Source organism: Opisthocomus hoazin, chromosome 15 (assembly GCF_030867145.1).
Source record: "Opisthocomus hoazin isolate bOpiHoa1 chromosome 15, bOpiHoa1.hap1, whole genome shotgun sequence".
Taxonomy (NCBI): Eukaryota; Metazoa; Chordata; class Aves; order Opisthocomiformes; family Opisthocomidae; genus Opisthocomus; species Opisthocomus hoazin.
Genome location: NC_134428.1, coordinates 14307034 through 14329222, shown reverse-complemented (window position 1 = coordinate 14329222; position 22189 = coordinate 14307034). Strand labels below are relative to the sequence as shown.

General features: G+C 64.3%; 4 protein-coding genes and 1 non-coding gene across 8 annotated transcripts in view; 3 read left to right on the top strand and 2 right to left on the bottom strand.

The window, feature by feature from the left end:
• The window catches only part of ABCA3 (ATP binding cassette subfamily A member 3), a 31951-nt gene extending 23642 nt beyond the window's left edge, over window positions 1-8309 (top strand). For both annotated transcript variants that reach the window (XM_075436019.1, XM_075436020.1), the window contains exons 21-31: window positions 155-359; window positions 844-1063; window positions 1296-1454; window positions 2025-2197; window positions 2511-2645; window positions 2794-2988; window positions 3751-3938; window positions 4046-4216; window positions 4475-4662; window positions 4774-4847; window positions 5650-8309. In XM_075436019.1, the coding sequence (XP_075292134.1) occupies window positions 155-359; window positions 844-1063; window positions 1296-1454; window positions 2025-2197; window positions 2511-2645; window positions 2794-2988; window positions 3751-3938; window positions 4046-4216; window positions 4475-4662; window positions 4774-4847; window positions 5650-5781 (1840 nt within the window). In that variant the 3' untranslated portion in view covers window positions 5782-8309. The remainder of the gene's footprint in view (window positions 1-154; window positions 360-843; window positions 1064-1295; window positions 1455-2024; window positions 2198-2510; window positions 2646-2793; window positions 2989-3750; window positions 3939-4045; window positions 4217-4474; window positions 4663-4773; window positions 4848-5649) is intronic.
• Window positions 8310-9042: 733 nt separating this feature from the next.
• Window positions 9043-12383, bottom strand: MCRIP2 (MAPK regulated corepressor interacting protein 2). The gene is made up of 5 exons (XM_075436021.1): window positions 12269-12383; window positions 12089-12161; window positions 10491-10618; window positions 10148-10249; window positions 9043-9502 (listed from the first exon to the last, which is right to left on the bottom strand). Exons 1-5 carry the CDS (start codon window positions 12318-12320, stop codon window positions 9432-9434), a joined length of 426 nt encoding a protein of 141 aa, XP_075292136.1. The 5' UTR covers window positions 12321-12383; the 3' UTR covers window positions 9043-9431.
• Window positions 12384-13792: 1409 nt separating this feature from the next.
• TRNAG-CCC (transfer RNA glycine (anticodon CCC)) lies at window positions 13793-13863 on the top strand. Its single transcript has one exon. It is a non-coding gene; the product is annotated as a tRNA-Gly (tRNA).
• A 91-nt stretch (window positions 13864-13954) lies between these two features.
• Window positions 13955-16761, top strand: METTL26 (methyltransferase like 26). 3 transcript variants are annotated; one of them, XM_075436424.1, is made up of 6 exons: window positions 13955-14185; window positions 15373-15535; window positions 15657-15716; window positions 16170-16237; window positions 16458-16536; window positions 16614-16761. In XM_075436424.1, the coding sequence occupies exons 1-6, from the start codon at window positions 13995-13997 to the stop codon at window positions 16659-16661; spliced, it is 609 nt and encodes a 202-aa protein (XP_075292539.1). In that variant the 5' UTR covers window positions 13955-13994; the 3' UTR covers window positions 16662-16761. The 3 variants fall into 3 exon arrangements, with proteins under 3 accessions (XP_075292539.1, XP_075292542.1, XP_075292540.1); XM_075436427.1 differs by lacking the exon at window positions 16458-16536; XM_075436425.1 differs by lacking the exon at window positions 16458-16536 and having other exon boundaries at window positions 16148-16237.
• Window positions 16762-17471: 710 nt separating this feature from the next.
• Window positions 17472-20232, bottom strand: WFIKKN1 (WAP, follistatin/kazal, immunoglobulin, kunitz and netrin domain containing 1). The gene is made up of 3 exons (XM_075436706.1): window positions 20171-20232; window positions 19825-20095; window positions 17472-18969 (listed from the first exon to the last, which is right to left on the bottom strand). The coding sequence occupies exons 1-3, from the start codon at window positions 20230-20232 to the stop codon at window positions 17479-17481; spliced, it is 1824 nt and encodes a 607-aa protein (XP_075292821.1). The 3' UTR covers window positions 17472-17478.
• Between the last annotated feature and the right edge of the window lie 1957 nt (window positions 20233-22189).

Below are 22189 nucleotides of genomic sequence, written 5' to 3'. Positions count from 1 at the left end.
GCTTGTATTGTGGGGTGTTTCTTCTGCATGCTGGCTTGCTGGGTGGGCATAACCTCCACAAGAAGTATGGTGTGGGTGTGCTGTCCCCACGTAGCCTCAGCGCTGGTCTGTCGAGCTGTCACCATCCTAACCTGCCCCGCTGCTCTCCCCGCAGAGGCCAGACCGGGTTCGCCATTGCCATCAACTTGCTGTACGGCATGGCCTCACTCGCCAGTACCTTCGCTCTGCTGCTGGTCAGCGAGCGGGCCATCAAAGCCAAGCACGTCCAGTTTGTCAGCGGCGTCTACGTGGTCAACTTCTGGCTTTCCGCCCTGCTCTGGGACATCATCAATTTCCTCATCCCTTGTGCTCTGATGCTGGTCAGTCACCCCTGACACCCTCCTGTCCCCCCCTTGGGTGGGAGCTCTGGGTGAGCTCCTCTGGGAGAGCTGGGGTATGTGTGGGTGTCGGGGAAAGGATGAGGCCACTGGCATTGTCTCAGTTAATAGAAAGGACCAGCAAGAAAGCTGTCCCTTGGTCCTGCTGAGAGCTGGCCCATGGCCAAGCAGCTGGGTCAGTTCCCTGCAGCCTCTGGCACTTAAGCATTTGGGTGTGGGCACTAGAAAATCTCAGATAGGTGGGAACATGGAGAGGAATTCCCCAGATTTGCCCTTCTGCGTCCCAGTCTGCAGAAAGAGGGCTTCCCCTGGGGACAGGCATGGGCTGCTGGTAGGAACCATCTGTGAAGGGGTTATCCAGATCAGTGTGGTGCTGCCATTACCTTGCTGCCTGGGCTGCTGAGATAAGGTGGCATCACTTGCAGTCAAGACAAATGCGTGTTCTCCTCGCATTGCTGTGCCACAGGTGATATTCCAAGCGTTTGATGTGCAAGCCTTCACCCAAGACAGCCACCTCGTTGATGTGATGCTGATCTTCCTCCTTTATGGCTGGGCCATCATCCCCCTCATGTACCTCCTCAGCTTCTTCTTCTCGGTAGCGGCCACGGCCTACACCCGTCTCACCATCTTCAACATCCTCTCAGGCACTGCCACCTTCCTTGCGGTCACCATCATGAGCATACCAGGTGGGTCACTGCCCTCTGTGCCTGCATAGCACTGCATCCTACTGTCACCAAGAAGATCCAGACCCCAAGGGGCCTCTCTCACCCCAGGGCAAAAAAAACCCTACAACAGCCCACTCTAGCCCATTAAACGTGACAAAATTTGTTGGTTTTCCTTCTGAACTTGGGCATATCAGGATCTTTCTCTAAAACCAGCTAACTCCAATCTGTTCATCCTCCTGTGCTCATCTTTCAGAGCTGGGCTTGGTGGACCTCTCCAAAACTCTGGATAAAGTCTTTCTCGTCTTACCCAATTACTGCTTGGGCCAATGCATCAGTGACTTCTACCAGAACTACGAGTTCATTCAGTTTTGCACCTCCTCTGTTGAAGCCATCTTCATCTGCAAGGCATTCAGTGAGTCTCTGTGTTGGTCTTCACCCATCCATCCTGGCCATCCCACTTCAGCCACGCTTGGGGGGTCTTCATGGGGTGGGTGGTGAAGCTGGGCAGTATCATGGGGCCTCTCACCCAACCTGGGCAGTAGGTCCAGGTACCATTTTTAAGAAAAAAATGGGCACTGTTTGATACCCATAAGTGGTCAAATTAAGAATTCTTTTCCTTATTAATGAATTTGAGGAAAATGCAGGCTAGGGAAAGTTTCACAGATGAGTAAAGAAAGCCCAGCTACAGTCTTGAAAGAGTAACTTGATCTCCTCTGTGTGCCTCCAATGGGCATCTCCTGCCAGATCCCCTCCAGACCTGAATCCTCTTGTGGGAGGTGCTGGAAAGAGCTGTGGGCAAGGAGCCCAGTGTGGGCTGGGATGGAGAGGAGCATCGGAAAGAGCTGTGGGCAGGGAGCCCAGCGTGAGCTGGGATGGAGAGGAGCCTGGCAAAGCTTTGGGCTCACAGCTTTCTCTGGAGCTGATTTGCTTATCCCCAGAGTGTGCATAGATCCAAGTCTGATTTTGTTCCATCCCTGCTCAGATATCAGTTATCAGATGAACTACTTTTCCTGGGAGACGCCTGGGATCGGACGATACCTGACCTCCTTGACCATCCAAGGTTTCTCCTTCCTCTTCCTTCTTTTCCTCATTGAGACAAACCTCCTCTGGAGACTGAGGACTTTGGTCTGTGGCATCTGCAGGCGGCGGAAATGGGTGAGCTGAAGCGTGTGGGAGGGAGAATTAAGGTGCCCTTGTGCCAAACCAAGCTCAGGAGTCCTTGCAAGCTGGAGACATGCCCATGTTGCTTGCCCAGATCTTGTTTGAATTCCTGGGGTCTGTGGAGTCACTCAACTTCAGTACTTCTGAGTGATCAGGGATGCAAAGGGAGTGAGGTGTCCCCAGAGGTGGCTGATGGAAGAGGTGGATCCTGCCTGGGTTGGGAGCACTTGCCCCAGGTCAGCCTGGAGGGACCCACTTGTCCTCCAGCAGCCAGGTGGCAAAGAGTGTTTTTCTCCCCCATGTTTAGGTGGCACTGCTGAACAGGGTGTCTGTGCTGCCAGAGGACAGGGATGTGGCGGATGAGAGGAAGAAGGTTTTGGAGTCGCCACCAGAACTGCTGTCATCTCTCAGCAGTCCTCTGGTCATCAAGGAGCTCACCAAGGTGAGGAGAGTGTGGCCCTTCCTGAGCGTTCTGCTGCCAGCTGAGCCGTGGTCCCCACGGGCCAGTAAAGCCACTGCCTTCCTTGCCGTGGCCTTGGGTGCGTGCTACGTGTGGTGACGGGCATGGCTTGTGCATTGGTCTCCACCAGGTCTATGACAGCCGGGAGTCCCTGCTGGCGGTGGACAGGATCTCCTTGGCAGTCAGCAAAGGGGAATGCTTTGGCCTTCTTGGCTTCAACGGAGCAGGCAAAACCACCACTTTCAAGATGCTGACTGGCGATGAGAGCATCACGTCGGGGGACGCCTTTGTGGATGGCCACAGTATTCTGGCCAACATCAAGAAGGTACCGAGGACTGCAGGGGTGGAGGGCGGCGTTACAAACAGTCCTTCCTCTGCCTGGGCTGGGCCACCTTGCAAGTGCCTCTGAGGAGGACATGGTTGCAGTTACCGGGGGTGGATGTAATATCCTAGGGATGCTGTGTCCTTGTCTGGCCCATATCCCCGTTCTTTGGCCATCTGGAAGCAGTCCCCTCTTCTGTGGGACAACAGAGATGAAACGAATGAAAGGTGGAAAACTCTTCATCAAAGGGTTTAGCTCCATAGTTGGAAATCCCTGGGTACCTCTACCACTGTCAACCCCAGACAACATCAGGCAAGGAGAACATGGGGAGGGTCTGCCCTGACAGTGTGGTCCTGCTTGCTTCGTCCTCTGGGATTCTGCCTTGTGATAGGCTCTTGTTCCCAGAAGAGGCCAGTATGTGGGGAAGGTACAAACCCTCCAGTGCTTTCCTTCTGCTTAGAGCCTGGGCCACCTGAAATGGCCCCTCACGATGAGGAACCAGCTTGGGAAACACCACACAGGTGCCATCCCGAGGCGCACTGCATGTGTCCATCCCTGCCAGACCGGCCGCTCTAGGCGAAAGGGGAATTCCCCTCTTGTTTCACCTGTGGTTTCGGAGCTGCAGCTCAGTCCCCGTTGCTTTGAGCAGAAACCTTGCAGAGGTGCAGCAATGCCCTGTGGGTGCCAAGGCACCTTCTGGCTTGGACGCCTCCTTGCAGAGACCTGCCTGTGAGCTAATCCCCGTTGGGTTCCTCTTGCCCCAAGGTCCAGCAGCGGATCGGCTACTGCCCGCAGTTCGATGCCCTACTGGACCACATGACAGGCCGCGAGACCCTGAGCATGTACGCCCGGCTGCGGGGCATCCCCGAGCGCTACATCGGCAGCTGTGTGGAGAACATGCTGAGAGGGCTGCTCCTGGAGCCCCATGCTGACAAGCTCGTGAGGACCTACAGGTGAGAGGAGACGTGGAGACACCCCATCCCCTCTGCCCCTCATGTCTTGCGTGGCTCTCGCTGTGCTCATATCGGGTCTCTGTCCCCATTCCCGTCTCCTCCTGCAGCGGTGGTAACAAGCGGAAGCTGAGCGCCGGCATTGCCCTCATTGGTGGTCCCCCTGTGATCTTCCTGGATGAGCCCTCCACTGGCATGGACCCTGTAGCCCGGCGTTTGCTCTGGGATGCAGTGACACGGACGCGGGAGTGTGGCAAATCCATCATCTTCACCTCCCACAGGTGACACTTGTCTGGGGAGGGCTTGGCATGAGAGATCAGGGAGCAGCCAGGAGGGTGGTGGGGTCCAAGGGATGGGACCCAGCTCCAGAGCCTGGTGGGTGGACACTGCCTGCAGCTGGCAGTGGCTGGCTTTACTCAAGTCTCCATCCTCCAAAAGCCCAGAGCGGAGGGAATCCACCTCCAGCCCCTTCCCAGAAGCTTCTGCTGTTCTGTCTTGGTGCTCCTGCCCTGCTGAACAAGTCCTCTTCTGTCCTGCAGCATGGAGGAGTGCGAGGCCCTGTGCACACGGCTGGCCATCATGGTGAACGGGCAGTTCAAATGCCTGGGCAGCCCCCAGCACCTGAAAAGCAAGTTTGGCAGCGGCTACACCTTGCTGGCCAAAACACGGAGTGAGGAGGAGGGTGAGCTGCAGGCCTTCAAGGCCTTCGTGGAGAAGACTTTCCCAGGTACCGTGAGCTGCTGGAGCAGTTGCCCTCCGAGGGAGGGAGGGCAGGACACTGCTCGTGGGCTTTGGCGAGTGTCCTAACTCAGAGCCTCTCCTTGCTCATCTCTCCCAGGCAGTGTCCTGAAACACGAGCACCAGGGCATGGTGCATTATCACTTGACCAACAAGAACCTCAGCTGGGCACAGGTAAGGGGGTTCTGGAGCACATCCTACCCCTTCACGGGGGGGACTGGAGGGGCAGCCCTATTCCTGGAGCCCCTGTGCATGCTTTTGGTGCTTTGCTTTCCCGCTCAGCTCATCTTCCTATTCTTCCAGAGCCACTCTGTCCAAAATCCATGTGATTTATAAAAAACAAGCTAATTCGAAAGCGTTTTTTCTCCCTGACCCTCTCCCGCCTCCTGGCCCAAACAGGTCACCTGCGTTACATGGCCAGCGTGTGCGCACCCGGGATGCACCGTGTGTGCTGAGCCAGAACCACTCTGTCCCAACCCTCCGAGCTGGCTGCCCTTGGCCGCAGCCCTCAGAGGGAAAGCAGGGTCTCCCTGGGGAGCGAGAGCTGATTTTGCCTTTGTTTGTAAATCTCAAAATACTTCATGAAGGCTCTGGAGGGTGCTTGAAGGGATGCGTTTGGTAGTTGCATCCTTCCCACTCCACATCTCCCTACTGGGAACACAGCACTGGTGGGCACAGCATCGACCCATCAGCACCTCTCTGCTCCCCGCTGCTCCCCTTGGCCCAAGGAAGCGCCTTGCACCTCGGCTGCGGGTGCTCCCGCAGCCGAGGTGCAAGGCGCAACATATTTTTAAATGGGGTCAGGCACTCTGCTAAATAATCCATCTCCTGGCTTCCCACCGCCCTCCTGCCAGGGAAGGTTTCGCTTCCCCCGGGTCTCCCTTGGAAAAAGCTTCTTCTGCTTTCTCCGTCGCAGCCTGCTGGGTTCTCCCACAGCCGAGGTACCCTGCCGTAACGGCCGTGCCCTCCCTCGCAGGTCTTCGGGGCCTTGGAGAAAGCCAAAGAGAAATATCGCTTGGAAGACTATTCGGTGAGCCAGATCTCCCTGGAGCAAGTCTTCATGAGCTTCACTCGCTTCCAGCACTACACAGAGGACAGAGGGAAATGAGCAGAGGCCCCCACTGGTGCCCTTCATCACGGGACTGGCCCTGCTGGCTATACATAGTATACATAGAGACAGTAATTTATATATCGGCGTGTCTTAAATAATGTATAAATGTAAGAAACTTTTCACAGGGGAGGGGGGAGCGGATGGCGTCGTACCTTCTGCCGTCGGGAACACAAGTGGTGCCTGTGTATCGCCGGCGCGGGTCTGTGTGTGGCTGCGTGCGTGCATGTGACACTTCCACTCTCCAGCCTTCGTTCCCATCTCTACAGCAAAAAAAAAACAAAGCCCAAAAGGCAGGGGGGACGCCTGGGTGGGTGGAGACAGGTGTTGGGAATGGGGCCGGTGGCCGGGGAGCAGGATGCTGTCCCCACACAGCACCGCGCTCTCCCCACACCCCTCTTCCCTGCCCGGCGCTTGTGCCCGTCAGGATGCTGCTTCATGGTCTTCGCCCGCATGTCAAGGTGTATCATGAGGTGGTTTGCTCGTGGTTGGCAAATAGCTTAGCTCCAGACCGGTCGCTGGGTTAATTAGGATGCACAGTGGTTTCCCTTAGAAGCACTTTGTGTCTAGCTGGAAGGGACGAGGCAAGCCTCCTGTCCCCGTCTGTCCCCTGCGTGGCACGGGAGGAGGGTCCGTGTCCTCAGACCTCTTAGGAACCGCTGTCCCCTCCTGCCTGGTTGCCTGCGGGCGGACACAAGCCTGTCCCGAGGAGCTGGCACCGACCGAGCTGCGCAGAGAGCTGGCTGTGTGGGTGCGTGAGTGGAGAGATGCCCAGAGCTCGGCCCCCTGGGTACCGCACAGGGTGGGTACGGCTGCAGAGCCAGAGCGGGGGTGAAGGCTGCGATGGCAGAGAGGTGTGGCGGGGTGCCTGGGGGTGGCTGGGAGGTGCCGCAGGGTGCCTGGGGACGGTGCTGGCCTCACTGTTGCGTCCATGACAAGGTTTAACCAGCAGCACTGCCCCGCAGCGTGCTATGCAGCCGCAGGAGCGGTTTGGAAGGCCAGCGACACTCTCGCTGTGCCCGTGCCCTGCTGCGCTCTCCCCTGACGCCCGGCACAGCTCTGACCAGAGCACCCGCGTCCCACTCCTGGTCGCCATTCCCCTCCGCCCCAGGCCGGGCTGTTCCGGCGGCAGGCAGGGAGCCAGGGCACTGCCTGGAGCTCGCCCGGCCGTGGGGATGCTGCTGGGCATGGCACATCAGGCACTGGTGCTGCCCAGCGCCGAGTTGGAGGCAGCAACTGGGATTTCTTTTTGGTGTTTCCCAGTGGTTGAGTTGCTGTTTTTGTTTGTTTTAAATCCGTGTTGATTCTTGTCTGTCCTTAACTAGTCCCTGTGTCACCTGGGGGCAGTCCCCTTCGGGCCAGCTGCTCCGCGATCAATGCAGAGCTATTTGCACTATAGTAATACACACAATTGCACATAACTAAATGAATTAATATTTATGGCAAGGGGTGCTGATTCCCTTCTAGTGATTGCATTGTCAGGGGTCAGGTTATATTTTTCGGTTGGGTTTTTGTTTTGTTCCTGTGACTGACTCACTCATTCTTTCCCGTTCCACTTTTTCCCTTTGCCTAATGTTGTTGTTCGAAACGATGGTGCATCATGTTACTAAGAATTTCCCTGGATCTTAACAACGTGTGTTTTTATTAGTGAGCAGCCATCAGGTGAATGGCATCCCTGGAACACCTCAGAGCTGCAGGCTTCCTTGGGGCAGCACCTGTGCAAGATGGGGGGGAGGAAGGATGCTTTCTGGTGTGCCTGGAGCTACCGGGAAAGTGCTGGGCCTCCCATTAACTGTTTGGTGGTTTTTATTTTTTTAAAAGGGGAGACATGGCAGGATGTGGCAGAGCCTCCAGGGCTTTGCCTGGAATTGGGAGCAGTGGGAAAGGGGCAGCTGTGGCAGGGCTAGATGCTGAATTGCAGCATGGGCTTATGCCAGGTACCACAGCCTGGCAGCACCCTGAGCCCACCAGCAGCAGCGACCCCCACTCCCCGCACATCTCCCGTTGGAGTAGTGGTGACCCCCCCTCCCAAGGCTTGGTCCTGGGGCTGGTGGCACAGAGGCAGTGTAACCCTGCCCTGAGCCAGTGGTGGGAGTCAGTGGCCAAGATGGCATCCCCAGCATCAGCCCACCCCTGGTGGGGCCATCCTGGCCTAAATGAAGCAAGCCTTAACAAAGCAGCGTTTCTCACTCACACGGTGCTGCCACAACCTGCTCCGCTCGCCGAGGCGGCGTGGTGCTGCTCGCTCCCATTTCGGTTACAGCCTCGGCGCTGAGTCGCAGCAGCCCGGGGGCAGGAGCCAGGCCCAGGATCCCTCACTGGATGGGTGCTGCTGCTCGGGGTCAGCCGGGTTTTGTGCTGGCAGGGTCTTGGCTGCTGTTGGCAAGTCTCTGGTGTCCCAGGCCATGGTGGCCATGTGCAGCGGGAGGATCACTGCAGGCCCCAGGCAGCTGCTGCTCCCCTCTGCCTGCAGTGTGGTGGTTATTCCCATCATAGGAATAATAAAGATTTTTTCTTTTTTCCAGTGAGCATTTCCTCGTCGTCTTTGGAGTTGGAGAGTAGCTCCAGCACTGGTGGGCTTGGGTTGCTGTGGCTGTGCTGGCCTCCTGCTTTCTGCCTTGGGGGGAGGACGTCCTCCAAAACCTGACCTAGAAGGGCTCAGTCCAGCCTGGAAAAACCCAGGGGCTGAGGGATTTTGGTGCGCCAGGTGCCCCAGGAGCACAAGTGGAGGTCCCCATCCCTTCCACACCAGGCAGCCACAACCACCGTGTCTTAGCCCCCCACTGCACCCCAACAACCATGGACAAGGGGGAGACCTTGATCTTGGGGCTCAAAATGGCTTTTGTCAGAGCACTGTGAAGGGCCTCCATGGCAGTGGGGGGGTGGCCCGGGCACCTTCATTCCTGCAGCCTTACCCACCTACGCACTGCAGCACGGCTCTGAACCCCAGCCAGGGGCCTCAGCCCCCTGTCCCTGACACCAGCAGCTGCCCCTCTGTCCCCCCCAATCCCAAACGTACACCCAAGGCAAGCACCAGCCCCCAGCTGAGCCCAGGGAGATGAGGCAGTGCTGGGGCAAGGATGCAGCTCCAAGAAAGACAGGGAGATGCTCCAAGCCCTTTGCCTCCAGAGCAAGGACTCTGCCGTGAGGATCCCCCCTCCGCAGGGAGGCCCCGCTCCACTCCAGCCCAGGGCATGATGCTGCACCCCAGCTGCTTCACCACCTCCTGCAGAGACATCCTCCCCATCCCGCAAGCGCCTCTCCACTGGCAGTTTCAGCGCTTTATTGCCTGGCAGGTCTGCTACAGCACCCCGCTGTCCTCCCCGTGGCTACGGCTGCAGCACAGGGATCTGCTCCCCTGTCCCCAGCACAGCACCGCAGTGTCCCTGGGAGCTGGAGGCTGCAGGAGCTGCAGCGATCCAAGAACTGGCACTTAAGGAATCCTGGCTGGGGCTGCACGCTGCTCCTCCACACCGGGCGCAGGGAGGGGGCATGGCTGTGGTCCGGTCCCGCTGGGCTGGCAGCGTGGGTCACTTGGTTTCGGTCATCTTTTAAAAATGTGGTTCTAAAATGCCACCAGTTCTGGGTTCTGAGCAGATGCTCTCAGCTTTGTTTCTCTTTAAAAACCAAACCCAAACCTTTCTTCCCTTTTATGAGCAGTTTTCGATTTTGGCCAGAAATTGCTGTGCCCACCACTCTTCCAGATCAATGGGAACAAAGTCTGAAACAGAGGGGAGGGAGAGAGGAGAGCATAAAAGAGCAGCTGAAGCAGAGCTCCAGGTGCTCCCCCTGAGCCACACCATTTGCCAATGGAAAGAGTGACACCCCCAAGATTCCCCCCACCCCTATGCCCTGTCCCCAAAAGGCCAGGCTGAGTTTACATGGACCTTCTCTGCTTGGGGACTTCTCAGCCGCTGCCGGAGCCCCCAGGCTGCCTCGCAGCCCTTACTCCATCTGCCATCAGAGAAGCACGCTGTCCCTGTCCCCACTGCGCTCCAGCTTGGTCCTGCTCGGCCCCAGGAGATGCAGGTCCCCATGGCGGGACCCAGGGGGGCTCCTCTCCAGCATGATGTTGAACCCACCTCGGTGGCTGGAGAAGGCATGGTCTCCAGAAGAGTCATCAACCAGGCATCCTGCTTGCTTGGGCTCCTGTGACTGGGCACAGTGGGACATCCCCACCCTGGTGCCAGGGCCAGCTGTCCCCCCGCACCCTCAGCACCAGCAGGACAGACCCCCCCACCCAGCCTCTCCGCCAGCACATCCAGCACCAGGATCCTCCTCCTCCCATGGCAGCCCTGCTCAGGTGCTCAGCTGAGCCCACACCAGCTCACTGCACCCCTGAGCACCCTGACTGCTTCCCACTTACTTTTCAGTCCGGGGTTGGGGGTTTTCTCTATGTACTGCACGGGGCCGCAGGCGCTCTCGCTGCTCCGGGTGCCGTCCAGCTGCTGCTCTACCTGCTGCCAGGCTGGTGGGCAGGGAGGGGGGAAAACAGACAGTGGATGGTTTGGGGAGGGGGATTTCCCAGCCCTGGGGGGCTGTGGGAGAGGAGCCAGAGCTGCTGCAAGCAAGGGCAGCTGCCTAGGCTAGGGACCCCATCCCTGCCACCGAGGTGCCCAGCATGATGCGGCTGCCTCAGGAGGAACCCCGCAGCCTTCAGGGATGTGACGGTGAGTGGGTGCCTGCCCCCAGGGACCCTCCACCCTCACCTTCGTAGACAAAGCGGACGTTCTCCTCGTGGGCCAGCGTGTAGCACTCCTCAGGGGCCAAGACCTGCTGCGGCAGCACCTGTGGCCTCTTGCCATTCACTCTGTTGAAGACCAGTTTCTGGGCTGGGCTGTCGAGGGAAGCCAGGGGGAGGTGAGGGGGGGACAGGCAGCTCTTCCCACCACAGTTTGCAGCAAGAACAGGGGTTGTTGGATGCCCCAGGTTGCCCCACAGCGTGCAACAGCTGCCTGCAGCCCTGGCGAGGCCAGGGGCATGGTTGCAGCCAGCCCTGCTCAGCCCAGTGCCCAAGGGAGGGGACCAAAAGGGACCCAGCCCCCTGGGAGAGGGGGTTCCTGCACAGAGAGGGGTGCAAGCATGGGGAGCTCCCCAGGGAAAAACACACACTGCCCATCTCCCGCCCATCCTCCAGCCCTGGCACCAAGTGCAGTCCCTAAAATAAAAAATCTGCCACCAGAACTGCTGAAATATCAGGAAAATGGAAATGAAATCCAGTTCGGCACTGGGCAGGGGGATGCACCGCGGTGCCATCCTCCACAGACCAGCACCTGGGTTTGCTGGATCAGCCCCGGCCCCCAGCACATCTGAGGTGGCCCAGGACCAGGACAAAACCCTCTGCCAACTGGGAGCAGGTCAGGCTTCCTCGGAGCTGGGATCGCCTCCCGGGAGCAGGGCACTGAAACCAGCCCCAGCCTGGAAACAGCAAAACCGGGCAGCTCAAAGGGAAAGGTTTGGGACGAGACTTGCGGGCACGGTCAGTGCGAAATTTCAGCTTTTTGGCTTTTCAGGCCAGCTTCGGGGCGGGACGCGGCTGCAACGGCCGCGTTTCTCACGGGACAAAGTCTAAGGGGCCCCGGCAGCCCGGGGAGGGGGGGGGGGTGTTATGGCTTGCAGGACAGGCGAGATCCAGAGCAGGCAGCCCCCGGCCCCGCTGCCCGCTCCCACCGGGGCAGGGTAATGCACCCCACCCCGCGCGTGGTGGGGGGCAGCGGGCAGGGACCCTGCCCCGCAGCCTGCCCGGAGGAGGGCCAGCGGGGTAACAGCCACAGCAGGCCACGAGCGGAGAGATGTCGCGACAGAGGGGAGAGTTTTCTCCTCCGCTGCTCGAAGGCCGGGGGAGCGGGGGGAGCCGCCCGGGCCCCGCGGCCCTGCCCGGCGGAGCGGAGCTGCCAGCCCTGCCCGGCTGGGGTTTGCCCCCACGGAGAACGCATCTCCCCCCCCCTCCCAGCCGTTCATCCCCCGTCCCGCACCGGCCCCACGCCTCCGGCCGGTCCTGCCCCCCCACTTCAGGGACGCGGGACGAGCTCCGAACCCCACGGCGGCAGGGGGCTGCGGCCGGGACCCGCCGGTCGCCCACCCGTCCCTCCCGAGGAGGCCGGTGCCCGGCTCAGCCAGCGTGCTTGGGCGACCGGTGCCTCCCGCGCCGCTCGCACGGCCCCGGCTGGGGGACAACCCCCCCTCCCCCGCGACCTCCGTTCGGCCGCTCCACCGGCCACGAACCCCGCAGCCCCCCCGCGGCCCCTCCTCCGCGGCCCGGCCCGGTAACCTTTCCCCAAGGTCACGGCGGCGGCGCGGGGCTCACCTGGCGGGGGGCCAGGCGCCGGGCTGCAGCCGGCCCCGCAGCTCGCTGCTCTCCACCGCCTGCTGCGTCGGACCTGCGGGCACGGCGGGCGTCACGGCGGGCCGGGGGGAGCGGGGCGGAGCGGGACCCCGCGCCCACCCCCCGCTCCGCCGCCGCTCCCGTCCCCGCGGCCCCCGGTACCTGTGCGGCGCTGCGTGGCCAGCTTGCTGGGGCCGCGCGTCAGCGTGTACATCCTGCGGCCCCCGCACCGGGCCCCGCACCGGGCCCGCCGCCCCCGCCCAAGTGCGGCGCGCGCCCCGCGCCGGGCCTTTAACGGGCCGGGCCGGGCCGGGCGCGCGACACGCCCCCGCGCTTAAAGGGCCCGCGCGGGACGGCGCGGGACGGCGCGGGAGGGGAGACAGACGCGGGGCGGGGGGGGTGAGCGGCAGGGGAAGCGCGCGGGGCGCGCAGGGGACGCGCGTGGGATGTGCGGGGACACGTGGGGACACAGACGGGGCTCGTGAGGGGGATGCACGCGGGACGCGGGGCACGCGTGTGGTGGGGCCACGCCGGGGACACGCGGGGCACGGGGACACGCGGGAGACACGGGACCCACGCGCGGGACGCGGGGCGCACGCAGGGGATGGGCGCGGGGACGCGCAGTGGCCAAGTGGGTGAGAGGGCACAGGCGACACGTGGGACACAAGATGGCAGGGGGGCGGGCAGGGGGACAGCCAGGGGCTGGGGGACACGTGGGAGCCAGGCAGGGGACAGCGGGGGCTGCCGAGGCAGGGGCCGGGGTGCCACCACCGTGGGGACAGCGTGGTGATGAGCCCCAAGCCACGCAGCCCCCGGCCACGCGGAGCCACGGGCCGCCCTGCGGCGTGGGCAGCCGGGGCGGGCGGCCGTGTCCCGGCTGTCGCGGTGACCTTTGAAGCGGGGAAGGGTCGCCAAGGTCTCCCCGCGTCCTGTCCCCGGCCACCCCACGGCTGGGTGGCACCGGTGGTTTTGGGGCCGGGCCGGGTGACAAACTCACTGGGGTCTTTGTGGACACTCCAGCCTCACTCGGCGGGCGGCAAAGCCACCCCATGAGGGTGACCTTGGCCCTGCCGCCTCGCCGGCCGCGTGGCCGTGGTGACACAGCCCTGTGGGGGGGGGACACACGGTGCGGCAGGGTGCCTGACCCCCCCCAGAGAGCACCCTGCAAAGCAAGGCCTGGTGCTGCGGGGCGCCGGGCGCCCGTGGGTGCTCACAGGGGTGCACCCTGCAGCCCTCAGCCCCCATGCGACCCCCCCAACCCTTGTTACTGAGCCTAAACGCGACCGCAACCCGGGGTGACCCGCCACCGGCTCATCACCCGCCCTCTGACCCAGAGAGGCCGTGCCTCAGTTTCCCCACCCGAGACCTGGCAGCACCCCGGCGCCTTCCCGCGCTGGTGAGCCCCGAAGCTGGGCCGTGGGGCTCCGGCTGGATCCTTCCTGGCGCCCACGGGCAGTGGGAGCCGCGGCAGGAAGGGTGGGGGCTTCGCTGGGACCCCCATCCCAGGAGTCACGCCGCGGGGTATCCTCGCTGCTCCCCCATCTCTCCCACGCGGAGAGTTAACCGGGGGGGGGGGGCAGAGCGGCAGCGTCCACCGCCGCGCGCCGCGCTGCGCTGCGGGCTGCGCCCCCGCCTGCGGTCACGCTTGGGCAGCCCAGTGCCGGCGGGGCGGGAGGACACACAGGCGCGCCGCTGGTGTAGTGGTATCATGCAAGATTCCCATTCTTGCGACCCGGGTTCGATTCCCGGGCGGCGCAAAAACGTTTGCTTCGGCATTTTTTATTCCTCCCCACCACTTTTGACCTCCGTGGGAGGCTCCGCCCACAGCGCGTGGGGCGGCCCCGCGGGGGCTGCCGGGAGCCGTAGTCCGGCCCCGCCCCCTCCAGCCATGCAAGCCCCGGCGGCGGCGGAGCGCAACAAGGGCCCGATCCTGGCGGTGCTGCGGGAGTGCGCGGGGCCCGGCGCTCTGCGGGTGCTGGAGGTGGGGGCGGGCGCGGGACTCCACGCCGCTCACTTCGCCCGGGCGCTGCCGCAGGCCCGCTGGCAACCCTCCGACATCGACCCCCGGGCGCTGCGCAGGTGAGCGGGGGCTCCCGGCGGGGGGGGTGGGGTGGGGTGGGGGCACAGCCTGCAGCCCCCTCCCCTCCCCACGGACCCACGGCCGGAGCGCCCGCCGGTGCCGTGTTTTATTGCGGGACGGACCCAACATCCGACGCTCAGATGGCTCAGGCTGCCCAAGTCAATGCTTTATTTTCTCCCAGGAAGACCCCAATACCCGGCTCCCGCAGAGCCCGGGCTCCCCAGCTCGGTGCTCTGCTGTTCCCAGTATCGCCCCAGCATCCATCTCCCCCCCAGCCCATCCTGCTGCAGAGCGGCTGTCGCCCTCCCGACGCCCACGCATGGCCGCGGCGATGCCGGGCCCGTCACCCACCCTGCCAGCGGCTCCCACCCACGCAGCGGGGGGCTCGCAGCCCGCTCCCCGCGTCGCGTTGCCCTGTCGAGCCGCATCGGGCCGCGTTCACTTGCTGTGCGTCGGTGGGCGCGGGCCTGGCTGCGGCCAAACGCCCGTCCCAGGCGTTGCAGGGCCCGGTTTCCATTCAGGAAACAAAAATAAACCCAGGCTCTGCAGCGGGGGGGGGGGGGGGGGAATTCCCCATGAAAAAAAAAATAAACCCGGTGGGGAGGTGTCGAAATTGGCGCCTGTCCAGGGGGTGTGCAGCTGGCGGCCTTCCCACCCATCACCTCCCCGCCTGCCCCGGTTAAAAATAATCTCTGGGCTGGGGCCGGGAGGCTGCGGTTCCCCGCTCCGATGCGTGAAGGAACCAGGACCCGGCTGGTAAATGTGCTGAAAAGGGGATAAATCACCCCGAAACCGCAGGGTGCTGGTGCGGTGGCACCGGCGGGGTGCGGGCAGCCCGGGCAGGTGGGTGCGGGCAGCGCACATGCGGCAGCGCGCTGCGGCTGCCCTGCCGAGAGGCCATGCTGAACCGGGGTTGTTTTAGGCTGGGGTCTCGCGGTCCGCGTGCCGCTGGTGCTCCAGCTGCCTGTTGGAAAGCAAGTTGCTGGGCGATAGCAGACCCCTCACCTGGAGCAGAGACCCCCCAGGCAAGCACAACCTTATTATTAGACATCAGAGACTCCACCTGGGAGAAGCTGCTGGCAGGCAGCGCGGGCAGGTTTGGGCTCTGCCTGCAGCAGATGCTGGTGGAGGGATGGGGGGGGGGTGCAGGCGATGCCGGGGTTGACGTGGGGTTTGGTGCCCGCAGCATCGCCGCCTACGCGGAGGCCATGCGGGTGCCCAACCTGCTGCCCCCCATCCTGCTGGACGTCTCGCAGGGCTGGGAGACGTGGGGGGGCACCCAGCCCGCCACCCTTGACCTCCTCGTCAGCATCAACATGATGCACATCGCCGAGCTGCGGTGCACCGAGGTGAGCAGGGCCAGGCTGCAGGTCCCCGTCCCCTGGTCTGGGGGTCCCAGGGCCAAGGATGGGGCTCCTGGGGAGGTGTCCCCAGCCCCCTGACCCAGTCCCCACCTTGTTCTTTCCCCAGGGCCTGTTCAAGGGTGCCGGGGTGCTGCTGAAGCCCGGAGGTGTGCTGTTCACCTACGGGGTGGGTGCTGCTGGGCTGAGCGCCCGTCTTGGTGGGGGAGCATCCCACTGGGCGCGGGGCGTCCCTGGGGGTGCTGAGGGGGGATGGATGGGAGGGCAGCTCTGGGCATGGCGGGGGGAGGGGCTGGGGAAAGCAGGGGGCTTGGCTTTGTGGGAGGGGCTCTCAGCCTTTTGGGGCACTTGCTGAGCCCTGGGTGGGGCAGCTTTGGCTGTTTGCCCCCAGGATGGGAGGGACACCGTCCTCCCCCACCCCATCCAGGGCAGGGTCTGGGGTCCCACGGTGGGTGACGGGATCCACAGTGGCTGACAGGACCCCGTGGTCTCTCTCGGGGGCCACGTCCCTTCTCACTTGGCTTCTGTGCGCGGTGGGGACAGCAGCCCGCGGGCTGGAGGGGGAGACGGTGGGGGGGACATGACACGTTGCGCCTGCAGCTCCGGCTTCGTCTCCCGGCAGCCCTACGCCGTGGACGGCCAGATCAGCCCCCAGAGCAACGTGGACTTCGACCGGAGCCTGAGGCAGAGGTGAGGAGGGGCCAGGGTTGTGGCCCAGCCTGCCCGTGCTGCCTGTCCTGCCTGCAGCCGCAGCAGGCTCCGTCCCAGCGGGGTCCTTCACCACAAGACCTAAAGCAGTGGCCAGGGGGAGGCCCTCCCCGTCTGGGGATGCCCCCGGGAGCTGGGGCTGCTTCGGGGCGCGCAGGGGTGCGATGTCCGCCTGCCTGACCCACGCCTCCCTCCCTGGCAGCAATCCTGCCTGGGGCCTGCGGGACACGGCGCTGCTGCGGCAGCTGGCCGAGGCCAACGGGCTGCGCCTGGAGAGGATGGTAGGTGCGGGGGTCCGCGGAGGGGGGCAGTCCCTGCGCTGTGGGGGCCCCCCTGACCCCCAGCTCTGTGCTTCCAGGTGGACATGCCGGCCAACAACAAGAGCCTCATCTTCCGCAAGCAGTAACCCGCCCTGATGGCCCCTCCCGGCACATCGCACCCCTCGTCGATGCCTCCTCGAGGGGTCACACCACCCCCACACTGGTGCTACCCGGGGCTGGGGACGGCAGCGATGGGACGGCGCCCCACTCCTGCAGCTGGGTCTGGGCTTGGCTGGGGGGCGGGGGGCGTGAGGGGGGTCTCCCCCGATGCCTTCGGGGCTCCCAGCGCAGCAGCTGTGGGGGGCACAGCACCCCAAGGTGTGGGCAAGACTTGTTGCTCTGTGCCACTTTCCCTGGAGGATGCTGTGCCAGCGGTGGGGGGGACCCACCCCCAATAAACTCCAGGGCTTTGCCCCTCCACCCCCAGCAGCTCCCTGATGCTTTCAGCACTGACACTGGGGGGATGGGGGGTGGGGGGGGGTGGCATCCCCAATCCCCCGCCCCGGCAGCACCAGTGAGGGGTCAGATCCTGCACCAGGAGCACCCAGGGCTGCTACACTGGGTCCCGAGGCTTCAGTGGGATGGGAAGGTTTGGGGAGAATGGGGGGGGGGGCCTGGCAGACCTCTCACCCCTCTGCAACCCAGCCCGGGCCTTTACAGCTGCTGGCCAGGCTGGGGGGTATACGGGCTGGGGGGTATACGGGGTGGGGAGGCATGCAGCAGATAAATTACAGAGGAGGTGGGAGCTGGGCTGGGGCTCAGCGACGGGTTGGGGGGAACAGCACCACGGTGGTAACCCCTAGATACAAGCACTGGTGTGGGGGCTCCCCCGGCTGCATACACCACCCACCTCCCCCCCCGGTGGGTCTGCAGACCCCCACGTCAGCACATCCCGGCTCGCTCCTAGTCCTGGAAGCGGTTCAGGAGGTCGCAGGTTTTCTTCTCCATCAGCTCATAGATCTTCTTCACCCGCTTGTCGTTGGCCGCCCGGACGTAGCTGCTGGGGTCGAGCGTGGCCATGCCGTCGTGCACCTCGCCCATGATGATGAGCGGCCCATCCTCCGCCGTCATGTTGGGGCAGGGGCAGCTCCAGTCCATGTCGGTCAGCGTCACCTCCAGGTACTTGATGTTGAAGAACTTGAGGCCCATCTTCTCATCCTTGAGGACATCCTCAAGGGCGAAGCGAGCGATGCCGGAGTCCTGGTCCTCCACGATCTCCATCAGCCGGCCCACGATGGCGAAGTCACTGCGGCAGAGGCTCAGCACCATCTTGCTCTTCAGGCGGCAAGCCTTGCACTGCAGGCTCTTGGGGAAGGGGCAGACGTCCTCGCAGGTCTCCTTGCTCTCAAAGTTGTTGGTGTTGCCCTCACAGCCGCCATAGACGAAGGAGTGGCACTGCTTCAGCAGGTGGTTGTACGCCCAGCGGGGCTCCCAGTTCTGGCAGGGACCCTGCACCATGGGCAGCAGGCAGGTGGGGCGGGCGCTGCCCAGGCAGGCCGCCCGGCACTCCTCGTAGGTCTCAAAATGGTTCCTGTTGGCCCCGCAGCCCCCGTAGCGGAAGGTGATGCAGGAGCCCTGCTTGGCATCAAAGTGCCAGCGCACCTCCGGGGCCTCGCACCGCCGCCGGTCCGGCTCCTTCAGGCATTCAGCGCTGGGGAAGGGCTGGGGGCTGCCAGCTTGGGGGGTCCCCCCCGGCTCCCGCCTGAGCACCGACAGCGGGAAGTCGGCGCGGAGCAGCCCGGCAGCGTTCCTGGCCGTGCAGGTGTAGATGCCGGCGTCCTCGTGGCGGGCATTGTAGATGACCAGCTGGCCGATGTTGGTGACCACCACGTTGCCATACATCTGGTCCGGCCGCATGATGAAGTTCTCCTCCCGCTCGCTCTGCTTCTCCCAGGTGATGTCCGGCCGCGGGCGCCCGCTGACGTCGCAGCGGAAGCTGACGGTGCCGCCGGCGCGCACCGACTGGTGGAAGGGGTTGCTGTAGAGGGCGGGGGGCACCGGCGCCTCAGGCCCGGCTCCTGGCGTGGGGTGCGCCGTCGTCTCCCGCGGCACGGGGCTGGTGTCGGGCCAGGTGAAGATGTGCTTGCAGGGGACGGTGGTGAGGCGGGTGCCGCGCAGGCACGCCTCGGCGTCCATGTAGCACTTGTTGTAGTAGGTGAGGCCGTCGGAGGCGCAGGTGAAGTTGGGCTCCTTCTCGCAGCGGTCCTTGCACTTGCAGACGGGCTGCCCGTCCCAGATGTCGCAGTCAGAGCCCTGCTGCGCGCAGACGAAGCTCTCGCAGGAGGCCGCCGGGGCCAGCGCCAGCGCTGGGAGGCTGCCGTCGGCGAAGCGGGCGGCCACGCAGCTCCGCAGCCCGCACACGTTGGTACAGCATTTCTCGAAGCCTTCGCAGTCCTGGCCGGGGGGAGGGAGGAGATGTTCGGGGGGGGGGGCGGTCACTGCTGTGCCGTGGGCTGTGGGCACTGCTCCCACCCCTCCCGGGGGTTTTGGGTGGGCGGTTGTCCCCCACACAGCCCTGTGCACCGCCAGCATCGCTGGGCTCTATCTAAGAGCCAGACCTCCTTGGCACAGCTGTGCTGGCCCCAGCCCACCCTCAGCCCCCCTCAGCAGGGTTAGGGGTCCACAGCAGTGATGACAGCCCCTTCTCCCCCAGCAGTCAGCATCTCACTCCTCTCAGCTTTTCCTGGACGAGGAGAGGCAGAACTCGTTGCACAGATGAATCGCGAGGGAGTCACCCCCCTCCCGGGTCCAGGCAGCCCTGGCCGGGGCGGCGGTGCTGTGCCCCTGCCCACTGCTGCGGAGCCCAGCGCAGGGGGTCTCTGGGACAGGCAGCCCGGTCCATGGGCTCCTGCCCTCAGGGAAAAGGGGGGGGGGGGGGGGGCCCGGTGGGGGCTGGCCACTGCCCGACGGGGGTCCCTGGCCCAGTGTACCCATTGCCCTCATGCAAGCCGGGTGGGAGCATCCTCGGGCTGCATTAAGGGGGTGTCCTGACCAGCAGGCATGGCCCAGGGGGAACACAGGGGGGGCAACAAGCAGTTTTTTTGCCTGCTGGGGGGCCAGGGAGTGGCCCCGGGGCACCCCTCATGCCACCCGACAGCAGGGGCTCAGGGGAACAAAGCCGCAGCCCATTGCACCACAGCCACCGAACCGGCTGCGCCGCCGGGCACGGGACCTGCACGCTGCAGCATGTCCCTCGGGGGGCCTGGGGACACCGCCATCCCCCCCAACCCCCCCGCAGCCCCCGCTCACCTGGTCGGCCTGGCACTCCCGCTCGCAGGTGCTCTGCGCGTCCACCCACAGGTTGGGGTTCAGCTGGTTGGGGCAGACCCCCAGGTGCCGCGTCCTGCCCGGCTGCAGGCTCAGCCCGGCCGCCGCCGCCGCCAGCAAAGGCAGCAGGAGCGCGATGCCCACGGGCGCACGCTGCCGCACGCCCGCTTGCCGGCCCTGGCCCTGACGGCTGGAATCCCCGCGAGCAGGCATCTGGCCTCCCCGTGCCACCGGCCTGGCGAGGGCTTGGGGTAAATCACATTCAGGATGGACGGGACGAGGGAGAAGGCAGGCGGGCAGGGGTACAAAGAGGAGGAGAGGACCAAACCTCTGCCCTTCAGCACGCCCAGCGCCCGCGGGACCACCAGCGACGCTGCCCACCACTTCCATCCATCGCCGGCTCTCGAGGTGCCAGGGACAAGGTGGCAGCGGTGGCCTCGGTGAGAGGGGCTCTCAATCCATCGCCGCTCCCCGACGGCACTGCGAGCGGGGTGGAAGGGGAGGACGGGAAGGTTTGTAATCTGAATCCCCTCCCTTCCCACTGATGTTTCTGGGTGTTTGGAATGGGAAAGGCGCTGACCTCAGCCTCTAACCCCGGCGAGCCCAGCGATCGGCTGGGCAAACACGGGGGGAGATCAAAGGCAGAATGCGGCAAGTCTCCAAAGAGGGAGAGTGAAAGGAGGGGGATGCGCGCCCGCACACACACCCCCCCCAGCCCACGGAGCTGAATTCCTGCAGGATGAGAAAACTGCCAGAGCCCGTGGTCCACTCCGACAGGGCTGCCGGTGGGGAGACACGCAGAGCCCACGCTGCGGGGCTGCTGGGGACCGGGCTGCCCTAGGAGCCCCTCACCGGGCACCTCGCCTCTGGGCGCCCGTTGGGCCGGGAGCAGGGTGCAGGCACCGGCCCGCATCCACCCTGCTCATCCCCACTTGCCCGCCAGCATCCCACCAGTGCCACGCTGCCAAGCACGGGACCCCGGCTCGCCTGGCAGGGTGGGTGTCCCCCCAGCCCCCCCGAGGGGCTCACCCAGCCCGACGGCGGCTCCCAGCCCTCCCTTCCCACTGATTTATGGCCAGGCTGTCGTCTTCTGTTGCTGCAAGGCAGCGCCTGGCCGTGCCAGACCCCGGCGGGACTGCTCCGGCACGCTGTGCCGGGGCTTCAATCCCGCCGCTGCCTCGCCGAGCACGTCCCACAGCCGGCCCTAAACTGGCAGGAGCCGGCCCTGGCTCCCCGGCCAGATTCCCCTAATCCCCAGTGGAGACTGACCTGCAGCAGGAACATTTCACGGCATTTCAGGAGCGTTAACTCTTCTGGCACTGGCGAGAGCCACGACCCACCCGCCTCAGTGCCAAGGCGGGGTCTGCAGCTCCTGGGAAGCAGCAAACCCACCTGCGGGGGTTTTGCCCCAGGGGGACAGCTCAGCAACTCCAGCCTCTCCTCTACAGGGCTGCAAACTGGAGGTGCAAGTGCTGGAGGGGGGCTTTTCTTGACATTTTTTGGGGGGGGAATCAACCCACCCGCACTCTAAAGCTGTTTTTGCATGGGATGGTTCAGTGCTTTCCCTGCCCGTGGCTCCTGGGGAAGCCCCACTGCCCCGTCCAGGCGTTTTGGGGGGGCCCTCGACACCCGCCACGCTGGCACAAGCAGGATGCAGCCGCGGTGCCCCGACACGCTGACCTCTCAATGGTGCTGCTGACGCAGCGCTGCGACCCGCAGCCGCTTCCCTGCCCGAGCGGCTGCCGGCGGACGGCGGCGCTGCCGGTGGCTCTGTCGTGGGCCTGAAACCCCAAAGCACGGCCAGGCCCAACATCAGCTTGCCACGACCACTCGTGGAGGGCCGGAGCGTGTCCCATGGCTGTGCCCGGAGTCCCCGCTTTCGTAGCCAAGCAGCTACCCGAGGGTCCGACCAGCCCTGGACACGGAGGGGAGGTTACGCTGCCCTGGGACACTCGCGGGGAGGCTGATGAGATGTTTTGCAAACAGGGAATTGCATCAGGACAGCCCGGCCTGGAAACTGCCAGGGGCCGTAGCCTGCCTGCCCTGGCAGCCCGGAGCCCCCCAGAGCCCTCCAGCCAAGCCCAGACACCAGCTACCGAGTGGGCACTGCCAGCACCCAGCTGCCCACAGCAGCGTCACACATGGAGATCCCAGACCCCAACCCACCTTGCTCCGGTGAGGCAGCGTGGCCAGCTGCCATGGCGCCAGGGATGCAGCCTGGGGGCACGGAGCCGCTCCAGGGTGCCCCGGGGTCCTTCCGAGGGTGCTGCTGCAGGAGGGGATGGCAGGGGGAAGAGCAAACCTGGAGCTCAGCTTTCGCCCGTCCCCACGCTGGGGTCCACGTGGT